Raw genomic sequence first — 16,254 nt, forward strand, 5'->3', positions numbered from 1 at the left:
TGTGCAAAGCCTGCACATTTCCCGATGATGCCAGAGGGATGCACTGAGGACATTGGCTCCTATCTATCTATGGCTGCATCCTAATTCTCCCAAGGATGGGGAGTGTGTAAATGCATACTTTGGGATAAGTGTGGAGAATCGGGACACAGCCTCTCTATCAGTTACAGTTTGACCAAAGCTCAGGCGAACGACAGCACCGCTACACTGATGCTCCAGGGACGACCTGTATGCTCTCTTAATTTCTCTATTGTGTTCTTTATGTAGTCTGTGAACCACCCCCTGTACTGTACAAATGTTCAACTTGTTTATATTTTTTAATATTTTCACACAACCTTGTTTTTACTCATTGTGTTGCTTAAAATAATTGTCCATTAAAAGACACCTTAATAACTTCCAAACCAAAAACAGATTCTCACAGGTCAGGAGTCTCATGACATAAAATGATCTATCTATGTTGTGTACTGAACTTAGTCAAGATTTATCTCAGTTTCATCTTTAGCTAACAATCTGAATTTAATATTGCGCTAGACCTCCAGAAATCTGTAGAACACATTAAGTACATACTTCTATTTTAATTTTAACAAAATATCATGTTAACCTTTGTTTTACTGTAATATGTTTTTAAGAAATGAACACTTGACTGTAAAATATCTATATCTTTTACATTGTACAACAAAAGCAAAGAAGGAAATGTGAAACGCAAACAACAGAATGAACTTAGCTGTTTGTTTGAATAAAAATATCCCCAAAATATAGAATGCCCGATTCATAATAAATATCATGTGTACAGACAAAGGACATAAACTGCGGATACGATGACCAGTTGTGGTCGATAGTGCAAACCTACAGTTAAAGGCAACGTCTGGAAGATTCGTTGCTTCTCAATGCAAATTTGATTAATTATATACAATAAATAGCAAATGCCTTATGAGCTTAGTACAATTGTCTCCCACTGTCACAAAAAACTATATTACTCTATTGTACATGTATTTGATGTCTATGTAAACAAACAATGTATAGCTTCAAAATATGTTTAAATCTACCAAGTCGATGAATTTGAGAGTGGTTCCATTTCCCCAGTCTCATTGCAGGTTGTTGTTTCCGGCATTTAAACATGACACAGTAATAAGTGCTTTATTTCAGCGCAGTAGTCGTTCTGTGATATCTCTGTGTTAAGCAGAGACAGGTGTGGTGGGGTTACTCTCAATTTCAGCTGCTGCAGCATCAGGGTTGTACCTGTACTTGTATCCATAGGGCCGTAGATGATAGGTGAGGTATTCCAGGGTGTACATCTCTACAGAGTAGATGTAGTGAAATGATACGGCGTGATCTGAACAACATTCTGGGCCCTGGGGGAAAGAAGAACGATTAAGTATATTAATAGTAGTTTAGGTAGTATATCAAATGCTGTATTAAGCCTGTATAAAACATTATACAAGTGTTTATATGAGGCCCTGCGATAGACTAGAAACCAGGTGGTGTACTTGTACATCAAGCTGCCTCACGCTACAGAAACAAGATATGGGCTCTTGTCTTATGAGCCTTTCCGGCTCGCACAAGCTTGGCTACTTACTTATAATAAGTACAAAGCTATGAGTAAATATTTACTTTAGCTAGTCATGAGCCATAATAAAAAAACACTGAATGCCAAACCCAAAGCATCTATGACATCTCTCACAATACATTACACATGATTGAGAGAGCATTACACCCACACACAGAGCTGAAAATATAATATAATTGAATCGTATGTATGAGTATACAGTTGAAGTCGGAGGTTTACATACACCTTAGCCAAATACATTTAAACTCAGTTTTTCACAATTCCTGATATTTAATCCTAGTAATAATTCCCTGTCTTAGGTCAGTTAGGATCATCACTTTATTTTAAGAATGTGAAATGTCAGAATAATAGTAGAGAGAATTATTTATTTCAGCTTTTATTTCTTTAATCACATTCCCAGTGGGTCAGAAGTTTACATACACTCAATTAGTATTTGGTAGCATTGCCTTTAAATTGTTTAACTTGGGTCCAACGTTTCGGGTAGCCTTCCACAAGCTTCCCACAATAATTTGGGTGAATTTTGGCCCATTCCTCCTGACAGAGTTGGTGTAACTGAGTCAGGTTTGTAGGCCTCCTTGCTTGCACACGCTTTTTCAGTTCTGTCCACACATTTTCTATAGGATTGAGGTCAGGGCTTTGTGATGGTCACTCCAATACCTTCACTTTGTTGTCCTTAAGCCATTTTGCCGCAACTTTGGAAGTATGCTTGGGTCATTGTCCATTTGGAGACCCATTTGCGACCAAGCTTTAACTTCCTGACTGATGTCTTGAGATGTTGCTTCAATATATCCACATCATTTTCCTTCCTCATGATGCCATCTATTTTGTGAAGTGCACCAGTCCCTCCTGCAGCAAAGCACCCCCACAGCATGATGCTGCCACCCCCATGCTTTACGGTTGGGATGGTGTTCTTCGGATTGCAAGTTACCCCCTTTTTCCTCCAAACATAACGATGGTCATTATGGCCAAACAGTTCTATTTTTGTTTCATCAGACCAGAGGACATTTCTCCAAAAAGTACGATCTTTGTCCCCATGTGCAGTTGCAAACCGTAGTCTGCCTTTTTTATGGCGGTTTTTGAGCAGTGGCTTCTTCCTTGCTGAGTGGCCTTTCAGGTTATGTCGATATAGGACTTGTTTTACTGTGGATATAGATACTTTTGTACCTGTTTCCTCCAACATCTTCACAATGTCCTTTGCTGTTGTTCTGGGATTGATTTGCCCTTTTCGCACCAAAGTACGTTCATCTCTAGGAGACAGAACACGTCTCCTTCCTGAGCAGTATGACGGCTGCATGGTCCCATGGTGTTTATACTTGCGTACTATTGTTTGTACAGATGAACGTGGTACCTTCAGGCATTTGGAAATTGCTCCCAAGGATGAACCAGACTTGTGGAGGTCTACAATTCTTTTTCTGAGGTCTTGGCTGATTTCTTTTGATTTTCCCATGATGTCAAGTAAAGAGGCACTGAATTTGAAGGTAGGCCTTGAAATACATCCACAGCTACACCTCCAATTGACTCAAATTATGTCAATTAGCCTATCAGAAGCTTCTAAAGCCATTACATCATTTTCTGGAATTTTCCAAGCTGTTTAAGGCACAGTCAACTTAGTGTATGTAAACTTCCAACTTCAACTGTACTTGATGTAAGTGACCACTTCATTAGGGTTAGGCTATGCTTACCTCTCTGGGTTTGTAGTGGTCGTATAAGAGATACCAGGGCCGTTTTCTGGGTGGCTCTTTGATGAGGTAGTTGTGTGGTGGGTAGGGATGAAACGTCTGCCTTCCCTTCACATCTCTAGAGTCCCCCGGCTCCACACCCATTGTCTCCATACACTTCCCCAGAGCCATGTCTTCTATGGTGGAGATGTGGGAACATTTCCCAGTGTTGAATCCCTCGATGAACCTTCTGACGGCTTCTTTACTGAGGACATAGCCGGCTCCACCACTCATGTAACCCTGGTGGACGAACGGGCGGAACCTTCGCCCAAAGTATACAGGCTTCTCCGGGTCCTGTTTGGACAATGTGTATCGGAGGTTCTCGATGACCATGAACGTGTCATCATCGGCTTTGAGGACCCAGTCGTACTCGTTGCGGTGGTTTTGGTAGATGTGCTGGAAGGCTCTGATGGTCTTCCAGTAGAGCTGGTCTCTTCCCTCGGTTACGTTGAGCCCCACCGTGGGGAATTCTGTCTCCACTGAGCTCATGTAGAGGATTTTGTTGCATCGTTTGGCCCAGGTGGCCCGGATGTGTTTGGTTCTGGACTCCAGGTTCTTAGGCCCAGTCATGATCCAACATAGTAGTCGTACATTTTGGGACAGGTTGGCTGCAACACTCCTGTCCTCATCTGAAAGAGATCATTTAAAGATAATGAATAAAAAGTGTGGTCATTTAGCACAGGAACTCAATCCTGCACCAACCACCCCCCCCCCCCCCTGTATTTTTGTTGGAGCTACTCGTACCTTTGTATTGCCGGGGTGGATTATTCCCCTGTGCCTGTATTTTGTTGGAGCTACCCGTACCTTGTATTGCCGGGGTAGATTGTTCCCCTGTGCCTGTCTTTTGTTGTCGCTATCCAGCGCAACTGTGTATGACGGAATAAACTCTGTATTCGGTGATTTACCCTCCTGCGCCTGACTCCTTCTATCACATTCATCACAAAAACAAAAACGTGCACCCACGTTCTTTTGTGGGGGGGCCAGGACCGAGTTTGGGAAACTCTGATTTAGCAGATGCTATTATCCAAAGTATTTGGTTGTGACATTGAAACATCTGCATGTGGCCTATGCGGGAATCAAACCCCTAACAGTAGTGTTCCCAGCACTGTGCTCTAATCCACTGGCCTCTTGGAACCACAATTCTTTCAGGAATCACAGATGTTTGAAGATTCTCTCTCACACACACAAAAAAAGCTTTCTACTTAGACTTAGACCTTACATTGTCATAGCAAGTGGAGAAAACCTCAAAACTCATTTGTTTACATTACATTCGTTTTTGATGAATAACATGTTATTACAATATTGGGATTAAGAAAGCCACAAATAAAATGCAGTGAATAGATATTCAGAAGTAAATTACCTGAGTGTATGTGTCTTGGAACCCTTTTGTCATAATGAACTCCACTGGAGTTACCCAGTGAGAAAACAGCTGGTTTTGCAGTGCTGTGGTCTGAGTAAACAAAGTATTGAATAGACAGAAATCCTATACACAGCCCAGACACAAAGGGTACATGTGAAAGAGTGGTCATCATTCCCCTCTTTCAGACCAAACCCTGTGAGTGATACAAAAAGGAATAAGTAAGTTAGGGCAGGTGAACAAACACTTGTTACTTCCACCCTGTCAAAAAATAATTTGCAAATATGCTGTATACAACTGAAGTTGATTGTGCTATCATTTAAAATTAAGGATTGTAATAATGACTATCAATCAAAGTAATTGTTAAAGTTACAATAACATATTTTGGAACATTTTAGTTGTAACCCTCTCACCAGGCTCGAATTTGACTCTCACGATATTACCTTATTTAGAATATCTGAACAGCATGGGATATTAGGTGAGAAGGACATCTCCAATAAGAATCCCTATTGTAAACTTGCTAGGGTGAATGACAAATAGGGTATTAACTTCAGATAGAATGATTATAGACTTGGTTATTATTATAAGGATATGCTTTCCCATGCATTAAATGAAACTGAAACAGTAAATGACTCCACCAATACAACAGACATAAGGTTCAAGATCTATATTAATCAAATGTTCAATGTATCACATCAAAAGAAATAAAAATAATAAACCCCAATGATTTTTCCACAACCCATGTCCAAATTATTTGCAAGCTTGCTTAAACCCTGGGCGCGCGTTGGAGCTCATAAAAAAATGACGACATACATGAAGTCCCGAAGTCCACCCCACATTTGTAGTTACTCACTACTTGTAGATAATGCCTCAGCAAAATATAGTAGTTCCGTGCAGGTGTCCTCACAAGATCCACAGCGAACACAGCTATCAATGCAGCCAGTACTCGGTAACAGCAACAGACATCCGTTGGAAACCCGAACAGGCTAACCTCTAGGATGTCGAATGTCTCCACAATGCGACGGCAGCTTCAGTCTCTACTAGGTCTTTCTTAACGAAACAATAAACACTCTCTTATAGAAATAAAATCAGGATGTCCCTTTAAAAAACTCTGTAGGTATGGTTTTGTTCTCTCTTTATCGTTTCATTTGGTCGTTTTTTCCTTCACCAACCCCACTAACGTCTCTCCTCCCTTCTTTCAACCTTTCCCCTCTCTTTTCTTTCCCAGCAACCAGTCCACTCTCCCATTGGCCACAACTTAACAAGTTACCTCATTGGTCAAAACTTTAACGAGATACGTGGGAAACTTAAACTTAAAAGTAAACCAACCTATTCACTTGTACATTTTTTTTAAACATTGCTTCAAAAGAAATGCATTAATGACATTACAAATCAGGAGCTATTCGATCACCTTTTAAATCTAATACCAATGAATTATAACAAATAAACTCTATACTTGGTTTTAGCAAGGTATTACACTCTCCCCCCACCAAAATAGGCATGTCCTCATGACTTGTAAACATAAGTGAAATGTAATGACAAGTAAATGTGTCAACTCTTAACTACAACCTACAGCTGAGACAAAACTTGTTAGATAATTGAAAATGAGATACATTTGTGTTTCCCTTATCCAATCCACTTGTACAATGTGGAACAATATCTGACAACTGGGGCTATACTTGGAACTCCAGGTTTATCATAGGTAAGTAATACAGGTGCTTTCTTTACTCTCTGAGATCTTCTTATCCCTGGTCCTTCCATTTCCTCCGAAGTTTCCACTTCTCCCGGAACTTCTCGTTCCTCTTCTGTAATCTCTTCAACTGAGTTAGATGCCTCATTATCATCTGCTTCAACTCCAGTTGCGACCTCAGCTTCTTGACTGGACTCTTTTACTTCCAGAACTTGGTCTGCTCTTTCAGGTTCCCCTGTCATTTGATTCCAAACTATGTCTAAGTCCAAGCTAAATGGTTCTGACCTCTCTTCCACTTCTCGGCTTATACAGTTTGTATTTGGCACTTCATACCATACTCCGATGTCCTCATCTTCTGAGTCAAAATCCTTCTCATCTTCTGGATTCTCAACCTCTTCAACTTTCTCATCATTCCGAGGAGTACAGTTTCCAGGCAACTTTTCATGTCCCTTTCTCTTCCTCCTTCTTTGCAGGGTCCTTCTACCAGGTGTTGGTTCTATGTTAACCACAGGTTCTATGCGCACTTTCTGCCCCAGTGGTAGCAGGTGATTTCGATGAAGAATCTTAATGGGTCCATCTCCAATTTCAGGCTTCAAACGAAACACAGGTAAGTTTGACATCTGACTTTCCACCACATATGGCGTAGAGGCCCAGCGATCTGCCAGCTTATGTTTTCCTTGCAGTCCTAGATTCCGTATGAGGACTCTGTCTCCAGGCATAAGTTGCGTGTAGCGGGATCTTCTTATCATATCGCTGTTTGTTTTCTTGGTTTTGCTTTCCAGCAGTGCTCTCAGCAAGTTTGTAAGTAGCTTGTAACTGTTTCTTCATATCAGATACATACTTGAGGTAAGTTCTCTCTGAAGAGCTATCACTCGAGACTCCAAAACAAATATCAACAGGCAATCTAGCTTCACGTCCAAACATCAAAAAATATGGCGAATAGCCAGTCGCTTCATTCCGACTACAGTTATACGAGTGCACTAGATGCCCAACATACTGACTCCATTTGTTCTTTCGTGCAGGATCAAGAGTTCCAAGCATGTTCAACAAGGTTCGGTTGAATCTCTCGGGTTGCGGATCTCCCTGAGGATGATATGGTGTTGTCCTTGACTTCTCCACTCCAAGCATATTCAGTAGCTCATGGATGAGTCGACTTTCAAAATCTCTACCTTGATCACTATGCATCCTCTTGGGCAGACCATAATGGATGAAGTACCTCTCCCACAATACCTTGGCGACCGTGGATGCTTTCTGATCCTTCGTAGGAAAAGCTTGAGCGTATCTTGTGTAATGATCCGTAATGACAAGAACATTCGCTGTGTTACTGGAGTCAGGCTCAATGGACAGGAAATCCATACACACAAGGTCCATAGGTCCATCACTTTGCATATGACCAAGCGGAGCAACTATCTTTGGAAGTGTTTTCCTCTGTACACAGCGAGCACAGGACTTACAGTACTCCTCTACTTCCATCTTCATGCGTGGCCAGTAGAACCGGTCTCTGACAAGTCCATATGTCTTGTCAAATCCTAAATGACCGGAGTCATCGTGCAGTGACGTGAGAACCATAGTTCTGAACTTCTCTGGAAGAAGTAACTGAGCACGACGAGTCTTGTTTGGCGGATGTGTGATCCTGTACATAACTCCATCTTCCATCTTTAGCTTATCCCACTCTCTCAGGAGCAAAGAGATGAGTGGATGTTTTGTCTTGGTCACCCTGGTGATATCATGTTTATTAAGAGCAACCCACATATCTCCTAAGCAAGGATCTTCTTGTTGCGATGCAGAAAGTTCCATAGTGCTCAATCTGGGCATGTTAGACGTCAGCATGCTCAGGTTACAGTATGCTTGAGGCACAGCATGCATAGAGGCTCCCAACTGATCAATCACTCTACTATGAGATGATCCAGGAGTTATTCTAACAACATTAGACATCTGGCACATGGCTCTAACACCGGATGCAGGAATGTCTCTCCAATCTTGTTCCACTGCATATTGCTGATGAGGGCGGCGAGATAAAGCATCAGCATCTATGTTCTGCCTGCCTGGCCTGTACTTGAGACTAAAGTCATAGGTAGACAACGCAGCCAGCCAACGATGACCAGTGGCATCCAGTTTTGCGGACGTGAGGACATATGTCAATGGGTTGTTGTCTGTTCTAACCTCGAACTTGACCCCATACAGGTAATCATGTAGTTTATCAACCACGGCCCACTTCAACGCAAGAAACTCTAACTTGTGAGCTGGGTAGTTGCGTTCAGAAGTGGTCAGGCTTCGACTCACAAATGCCACAGGACGCAGACCCTCACCTTGATCTTGGTACAGTACTCCACCTAACCCTTCGCGGCTAGCATCTACATGTAGAACGTATGGCAACTGAGGATCAGCAAAAGCCAACACAGGAGCTTTTGTGAGGCTTTCCTTCAATGTCTCGATTGCCAATTCACACTTTTCATTCCACCTTGATCCAAATGGTTCTGAGTTGTTGAGGTAGGCTTTCACCTCTTCCTTGGACTTTCTCCCTTTCTTGCCTGCGGGAAGATATCCACATAAGAGCTGATTCAGGGGGTAACTCACTTTAGAGTAGTCTTTCACAAATCTCCTGTAATATCCACAGAATCCTAGGAAAGAACGCAGAGCAGTCACAGTTTCAGGCCTTGGCCACGTGGTGACAGCTTCAATTTTTTGATGGGTCTGTGGCCACTCCATTCTGGGATATGATATGTCCAACATAGTTGACAGATGTGCGGCAAAACTAACACTTGTCAAGGGACAGTTTTAGGCCTTCACTTTTCAAGCGGTCCAACACCTTGAGCAACCTCTGCTCGTGTTCTTCCAGCGTCCTTCCAAACACGATTAAGTCGTCAAGGTAAACAAGAACTTCGAGTAGATTCATGTCTCCAACTGTCTGTTCCATGACACGTTGAAATGTTGCAGGTGCTCCGGACACACCCTGTGGCATCCTCTCAAATTGGTAAAATCCAACTGGACAGATAAATGCAGTCTTCTCTTTATCTGTGTCACCCATTGGGATTTGATAGTATCCGCGCCTCCTTGATAGCAGGATGAACTTGTAGTGTGCTAAGGAAACCTTCACCTTCCTTTTCAACATGTTTCAAGCAGACCACCATAGTCCCCGTGCCCAAGAACTCTAAGATAACCTGCCTAAATGACTACCGACCCGTAGCACTGACGTCTGTAGCCATGAAGTGCTTTGAAAGACTGGTCATGGCTCACATCAACAGCATAATCCCAGAAACCCTAGACCCACTCCAATTTGCATACCGCCCCAACAGATCCACAGATGATGCAATCTCTATCGCACTCCACACTGCCCTTTCCCACCTGGACAAGAGGAACACCCTACGTGAGAATGCTATTCATTGACTACAGCTCAGCATTCAACACCATAGTGCCCTCAAAGCTCATCACTAAGCTAAGGATCCTGGGACTAAACACCTCCCTCTGCAACTGGATCCTGGACTTCCTGACGGGCCGCCCCAGGTGGTAAGGGTAGGTAACAACACATCTGCCACACTGATCCTCAACACGGGGCCCCTCAGGGGTGCGTGCTCAGTCCCCTCCTGTACTCTCTGTTCACCCATGACTGCATGGCCAGGCACGACTCCAACACCATCATTAAGTTTGCCGACGACACAACAGTGGTAGGCCTGATCACCGACAACGATGAGACAGCCTATAGGGAGGGAGGTCAGAGATCTGGCCGTGTGGTGCCAGGACAACAACCTCTCCCTCAACGTGACCAAGACAAAGGAGATGATTGTGGACTACAGGAAAAAAAAGAGGACTGAGCACGCCCCCATTCTCATCGACGGGGCTGTAGTGGAACAGGTTGAGAGCTTCAAGTTCCTTGGTGTCCACATCACCAACGAACTATCATGGTCCAAACACACCATGACAGTCGTGGAAGAGGGCACAGAAAGCCTATTCCCCTCAGGAGACTAAAAAGATTTGGCATGGGTCCTCAGATCCTCAAAAATTCTACAGCTGCACCATCGAGAGCATCCTGACTGGTTGCATCACCGCCTGGTATGGCAACTGCTTGGCCTCTGACCGCAAGGCACTACAGAGGGTAGTGCGTACGGCCCAGTACATCACTGGGGCAAAGCTCCCTGCCATCCAGGACCTCTATACCAGGCGGTGTCAGAGGAAGGCCCTCAAAATTGTCAAAGACTCCAGCCACCCTAGTCATAGACTGTTCTCTCTGCTACCGCACGGCAAGCGGTACCGGAGTGCCAAGTCTAGGTCCAAAAGACTTCTCAACAGCTTCTACCCCCAAGCCATAAGACTCCTGAACAGCTAATCATGGCTACCCGGACTATTTGCACTGCCCCCCCACCCCATCCTTTTTACGCTGCTGCTACTCTGTTAAGTATTTATGCATAGTCACTTTAACTCTACCCACATGTACATATTACCTCAACTACCTCAACTAGCCGGTGCCCCCGCACATTGACTATGCAACGGTACCCCCTGTGTATATATAGCCTCCCTACTGTCACTTTATTCTATTGTATATATAGCCTCCCTACTGTCACTTTATTTTACTTCTGCTCTTTTTTTTCTCAACACTTTTTTGTTGTTGTTTTATTCTTACTTTTTTGTTTAAAATAAATGCACTGTTGGTTAAGGGCTGTAAGTAAGCATTTCACTGTAATGTCTGCACCTGTTGTATTCGGCGCATGTGACCAATACAATTTGATTTGATTTGATTTGATTTGATTTTCTCTGTTGATCAGGCGTGTGTTGACTTTCCTCAAGTTCTCTTCACCTTCACAGTTTCTCTTGAAATGGCCATCTTCTCCACATCTATAACAGAACACTCCAGGGTTTCTGTCGGCCTGTGTCTGTTCTTGTGATGGATTTACCCTTTTCTTTTTGCTTTTAAGCAGACATGAGACGTGTCATTTCAATTTTCAAACCTTTTAGCTCTTTTCTCAGCACTTCTATCTCAGTATTAGCTTCTTCTCAAACTGTAGCAACAGGAGCAATAGCTGATGACTTCACAACACTCTTCGTTGTGTTCCTGTCTTGAATCATGTCCTCCTCCTCCCTTACTTCCTGCAGCAGCTCAGTAAAGGTTGGTGGATCACGCAGCTTATAGGTCATGCGAATACGAAGCGCAACCATGTCATGTGAGGATGCACCTCTCACTACTTGGCCAATGCGTGTGCGATTCATCTCTGACAGCTCAATGCCTCCTTTTCGATATACATTGTGCAGCAATTTGTCAAGTCTCAACAGGTAAGCTGAAAGCTTCACTCTGGAAACCTTACCATGAGATCAGGTGCACTTTCGGTGGTACCGAATGCGGTTTCTAGAGCCTTCATGTATTTGATCGCTGTAGCATGGGGGTTTCCGGTCCTAAAGAACCTCACAATGTCAGCAGCAGGCCCTTTAAGACTTTCTATTATTCTCTGTTTTTTCACATTGTCGGTGCACTGCCATTCCTCTAGAAAATGGGTGGTTTGCTCAGCCCATGCGTCATACTCTTCCTCTCCACTAGGAGTGGGCTTCACACCTGAGAACATACGTAGCTTACGGTAACTCTGAGTCTCAGATGGCACATTGTTGCATTTTTCTACCAGTGAACTTATGGCAGTAACCAGTTCAGCGTTGAGGTCAGCACCAGAGGGACTTACCAGGCCTTTAACATCAGCCACAGTCTTCCCTTCATATCTCAGAAAGGATAATAGCTTTGCCTGGAAATCTTCACTCTCTTTCTCAACTGGAGATGTGACTTGTGAAACTACATGTACAGGCCAGGGACCCAACTCTCGCACAGCACTTGGCACAGCTATTTCGTTAAGGTTGTTTGATATCTCTACCAAAACATACTGCTTTTTACCAGCTGAATAAGAACAACGACCACGCAGTCTAATTTTACCAAAAGCCTTAACATAAGTCAGCGTTTCCAGCAGAACCTCATCAGACACATCATCTGTAACACTGCTAAGGACAACTGCACTATTAGTAGCTAGCTGTTTCTCTCTACACCAGGTAACAATCTCTTCAACATGCATGTTGTAGGTTTATGCCTATACAGCAATGTCAGAAGAAAATCCAAAATTTCAATTCAAAATTGTCAAATGGGGAGTCAAAAATATCCCATCAACAATAACCAAGATCCCGGACGAGCCCCCAAAAATGTAACCCTCTCACCAGGCTCGAATTTGACTCTCACGATATTACCTTATTTAGAATATCTGAACAGCATGGGATATTAGGTGAGAAGGACATCTCCAATAAGAATCCCTATTGTAAACTTGCTAGGGTGAATGACAAATAGGGTATTAACTTCAGATAGAATGATTATAGACTTGGTTATTATTATAAGGATATGCTTTCCCATGCATTAAATGAAACTGAAACAGTAAATGACTCCACCAATACAACAGACATAAGGTTCAAGATCTATATTAATCAAATGTTCAATGTATCACATCAAAAGAAATAAAAATAATAAACCCCAATGATTTTTCCACAACCCATGTCCAAATTATTTGCAAGCTTGCTTAAACCCTGGGCGCGCGTTGGAGCTCATAAAAAAATGACGACATACATGAAGTCCCGAAGTCCACCCCACATTTGTAGTTACTCACTACTTGTAGATAATGCCTCAGCAAAATATAGTAGTTCCGTGCAGGTGTCCTCACAAGATCCACAGCGAACACAGCTATCAATGCAGCCAGTACTCGGTAGCAGCAACAGACATCCGTTGGAAACCCGAACAGGCTAACCTCTAGGATGTCGAATGTCTCCACAATGCGACGGCAGCTTCAGTCTCTACTAGGTCTTTCTTAACGAAACAATAAACACTCTCTTATAGAAATAAAATCAGGATTTCCCTTTAAAAAACTCTGTAGGTATGGTTTTGTTCTCTCTTTATCGTTTCCTTTGGTCGTTTTTTCCTTCACCAACCCCACTAACGTCTCTCCTCCCTTCTTTCAACCTTTCCCCTCTCTTTTCTTTCCCAGCAACCAGTCCACTCTCCCATTTTAGTCATTTAGCAGACGCTCTTATCCGGAGCGACTTACAGTTAGTGAATACATGTTTTTTTGTTGTTTTTTTTTTTTATACTGGCCCCCCGTGGGAATCGAACCCACAACCCTGGCGTTGCAAACGCCATGCTCTATCAACTGAGCTACATCCCTGCCGGCCATTCCCTCCCCTACCCTGGACGACGCTGGGCCAATTGTGCGCCGCCCATGAGTCTCCCGGTCGCGGCCGGCTGCGACAGAGCCTGGATTCGAACCTGGATCTCTGGTGGCACAGTTAGCACACAACTTAACAAGTTACCTCATTGGTCAAAACTTTAACGAGATACGTGGGAAACTTTAACTTAAAAGTAAACCAACCTATTCACTTGTACATTTTTTTTAAACATTGCTTCAAAAGAAATGCATTAATGACATTACAAATCAGGAGCTATTCGATCACATTTTAAATCTAATACCAATGAATTATAACAAATAAACTCTATACTTGGTTTTAGCAAGGTATTACATTGTTTTACAGTATCTTAAAATATTTTGATATTATCGTTGGTAATTTTTACTGGGAAAAATGGGCTTACCTGTTCACACAAAAATGTTTTACAAGATTGGTACTATTCTCCTCTGATTGTGGATAAAGCCAAAGAGTAGAAGTATAGAGTGACTAGAATAGGAGCACATAGCGGTGTTAGTGAGTTTTATAGGCAGGTGAACTCATGGCTTATCAGGAACCTCCTATATATGCATGCAGGGGATGTTACCAAGCAGTTTGACTGGATGTTGCCTTGCCTGATACATCTGATGATGAGACTGCAAGTATGTATGTACACTAGTATGCTATAATTGACACATTTTCAGTCTGTGCATGATCATATCCACGGATCCAAATTATTATCCGTTTTTGTTGTTTAAGTTCGGATAATGAACGAACGGTACACGGATCGTGCATTCATCCATTTACCTGCAATCACAATAATGTGCTAGGAAACCAAAATCGATTTAGCCAGTGTCGCCTTTATTTTTCCTCTTTATTTTGGGGGACGGAGCTCAAATAAAAATGTCCTGTTTTTATAAATAACAGTTCTATAACATTTTCATAACCACTCTTTATAATACTTGTGTCTCAGGTTACGATGGACATTGAGAATCCCCTGGCTGATTTGGTTTTTGTCGTTTAAGCTACTGCTTCGTGCTGCAATGCATTTGTCATTTGGTGCAAGTAATTTCCAATAACTGTAACGTTAGATGAAATTCACGTCAATAACTTTACATCCAAAGACACATTCACCGCTAGGGGCACTATAAGAAAACATAGTCATCTTGAGGTTTCCCATCCAAATCTATGAACAGTCAAAGAAAAGTATTCTTCCGGGATAAACAAGGGCACGCTGTTGTGTTGAATAACTATCCTTGTTGTAATGTGACTAAGTTTGCCAAAGCTGCACATCTACAGAGGTATTTGCTTTTTATCTGAATGTGTCATGCGACATTTGTCACGAAAGGACTTGCCTTACATAGTAGTGAACGCGACGCTTAGCTTGAAACCTGAAAGGTGTGAGCTCGAGCCAGCAATCACAGCTTAATATAGCTAACTTAGTTAACATTCACCTACCATACAATCGGCCACCAAGTTGTCTTTGAAGGAAAGTCAAGTAGTTAACCGTTAAATACGTAACGTTAGTTGGCTAACGTTAGCTATCTTACTAGATTTATTTGTTTTGCGTGTTCTAGCCAACAACTTCATGGCGAATCCTTCCCATGTATCAAGAGTTTGCTCTTTGTACAAGAGGATTCTACTGTTGCACCGGTTCCTGCCCATTGACTTGAGAGCGCTGGGAGACCAGTATGTCAAAGATGAATTCAGAAGGAACAAAACGGCGGCGCCCGAGGAGGTCACTGTCTTCATGAGGGAATGGGGGGTAAGTTGGCAACACTACAGAACTGCTTGTCATTGCAAGTGCACGGTCAATACATATAAATGTGTAGCTAATAAATGAAATTGATAAGCACGTCCTTATACTTATGCTGGTCATGCTAGTTCTAGCCTTGAATAGAGGGTCTTTGGGGAGACATGAGATTTAACCAATGTGGTTGGTCACTTTATTATAGAAGAACATGTGCCGTTTCAATCCCGCGCCGCACGATGGCAGTGTTACCATAATTCCAGAGCCTAGACAATATCTCTGAACCTCTGATTTTAGCACCGCACACCCTTTATTTTAAAAATATTTTTTTAAACCTTTATTTAACCAGGTAAGCCAGTTGAGAACAAGTTCTCATTTACAACTGCGACCTGGCCAAGATAAAGCAAAGCAGTGCGATAAAAACAACAACACAGAGTTACATATGGGGTAAAACAAAACATAAAGTCAAAAATACAACAGAAAATATATATACATTGTGTGCAAATGTAGCAAGTTATGGAGGTAAGGCAATAAATAGGCTATAGTGCAAAATAATTACAATTAGTATTAACACTGGAATGATAAGAGCAAGAGATGATGTGCAAATAGAGATACTGGGGTGCAAATGAGCAAAATAAATAACAATATGGGGATGAGGTAGTTGGGTGGGCTAATTTCTGATGGGCTGTGTACAGGTGCAGTGATCGGTAAGGTGCTCTGACAACTGATGCTTAAAGTTAGTGAGGGAGATAAGAGTCTCCAGCTTCAGAGATTTTTGCAATTCGTTCCAGTCATTGGCAGCAGAGAACTGGAAGGAATGGCGGCCAAAGGAGGTGTTGGCTTTGGAGATGACCAGTGAGATATACCTGCTGGAGCGCATACTACGGGTGGGTGTTGCTATGGTGACCAATGAGCTAAGATAAGGCGGGGATTTGCCTAGCAGTGATTTATAGATGGCCTGGAGCCAGTGGGTTTGGCGACGAATATGTAGTGAGGACCAGCCAA

The 16,254-nt window shown here is 42.6% G+C and overlaps 2 protein-coding genes across 3 annotated transcripts in view; one reads left to right on the top strand and one right to left on the bottom strand.

Moving 5' to 3' along the window:
* Positions 1 to 1,154: 1,154 nt before the first annotated feature.
* si:dkey-202e17.1 (uncharacterized protein LOC555344 homolog) lies at positions 1,155 to 14,015 on the bottom strand. Of its 2 annotated transcripts, XM_041883697.2 has the most exons (4): positions 13,927 to 14,004; positions 4,643 to 4,835; positions 3,247 to 3,911; positions 1,155 to 1,349 (listed from the first exon to the last, which is right to left on the bottom strand). In XM_041883697.2, exons 2-4 carry the CDS (start codon positions 4,812 to 4,814, stop codon positions 1,173 to 1,175), a joined length of 1,014 nt encoding a protein of 337 aa, XP_041739631.1. In that variant the 5' UTR covers positions 4,815 to 4,835; positions 13,927 to 14,004; the 3' UTR covers positions 1,155 to 1,172. The 2 variants fall into 2 exon arrangements, with proteins under 2 accessions (XP_041739631.1, XP_041739633.1); XM_041883699.2 differs by lacking the exon at positions 4,643 to 4,835 and having other exon boundaries at positions 13,927 to 14,015.
* Positions 14,016 to 14,692: 677 nt separating this feature from the next.
* LOC121572897 (succinate dehydrogenase assembly factor 3, mitochondrial) overlaps positions 14,693 to 16,254 on the top strand; it is a 42,244-nt gene continuing 40,682 nt past the window's right edge. Inside the window, exons 1-2 of the mRNA XM_041884932.2 lie at positions 14,693 to 14,800; positions 15,077 to 15,264. Of these exons, the coding sequence (XP_041740866.1) occupies positions 15,088 to 15,264 (177 nt within the window). The 5' untranslated portion in view covers positions 14,693 to 14,800; positions 15,077 to 15,087. The remainder of the gene's footprint in view (positions 14,801 to 15,076; positions 15,265 to 16,254) is intronic.

Source organism: Coregonus clupeaformis, chromosome 8 (genome assembly GCF_020615455.1).
Source record: "Coregonus clupeaformis isolate EN_2021a chromosome 8, ASM2061545v1, whole genome shotgun sequence".
Lineage (NCBI taxonomy): Eukaryota > Metazoa > Chordata > Actinopteri > Salmoniformes > Salmonidae > Coregonus > Coregonus clupeaformis.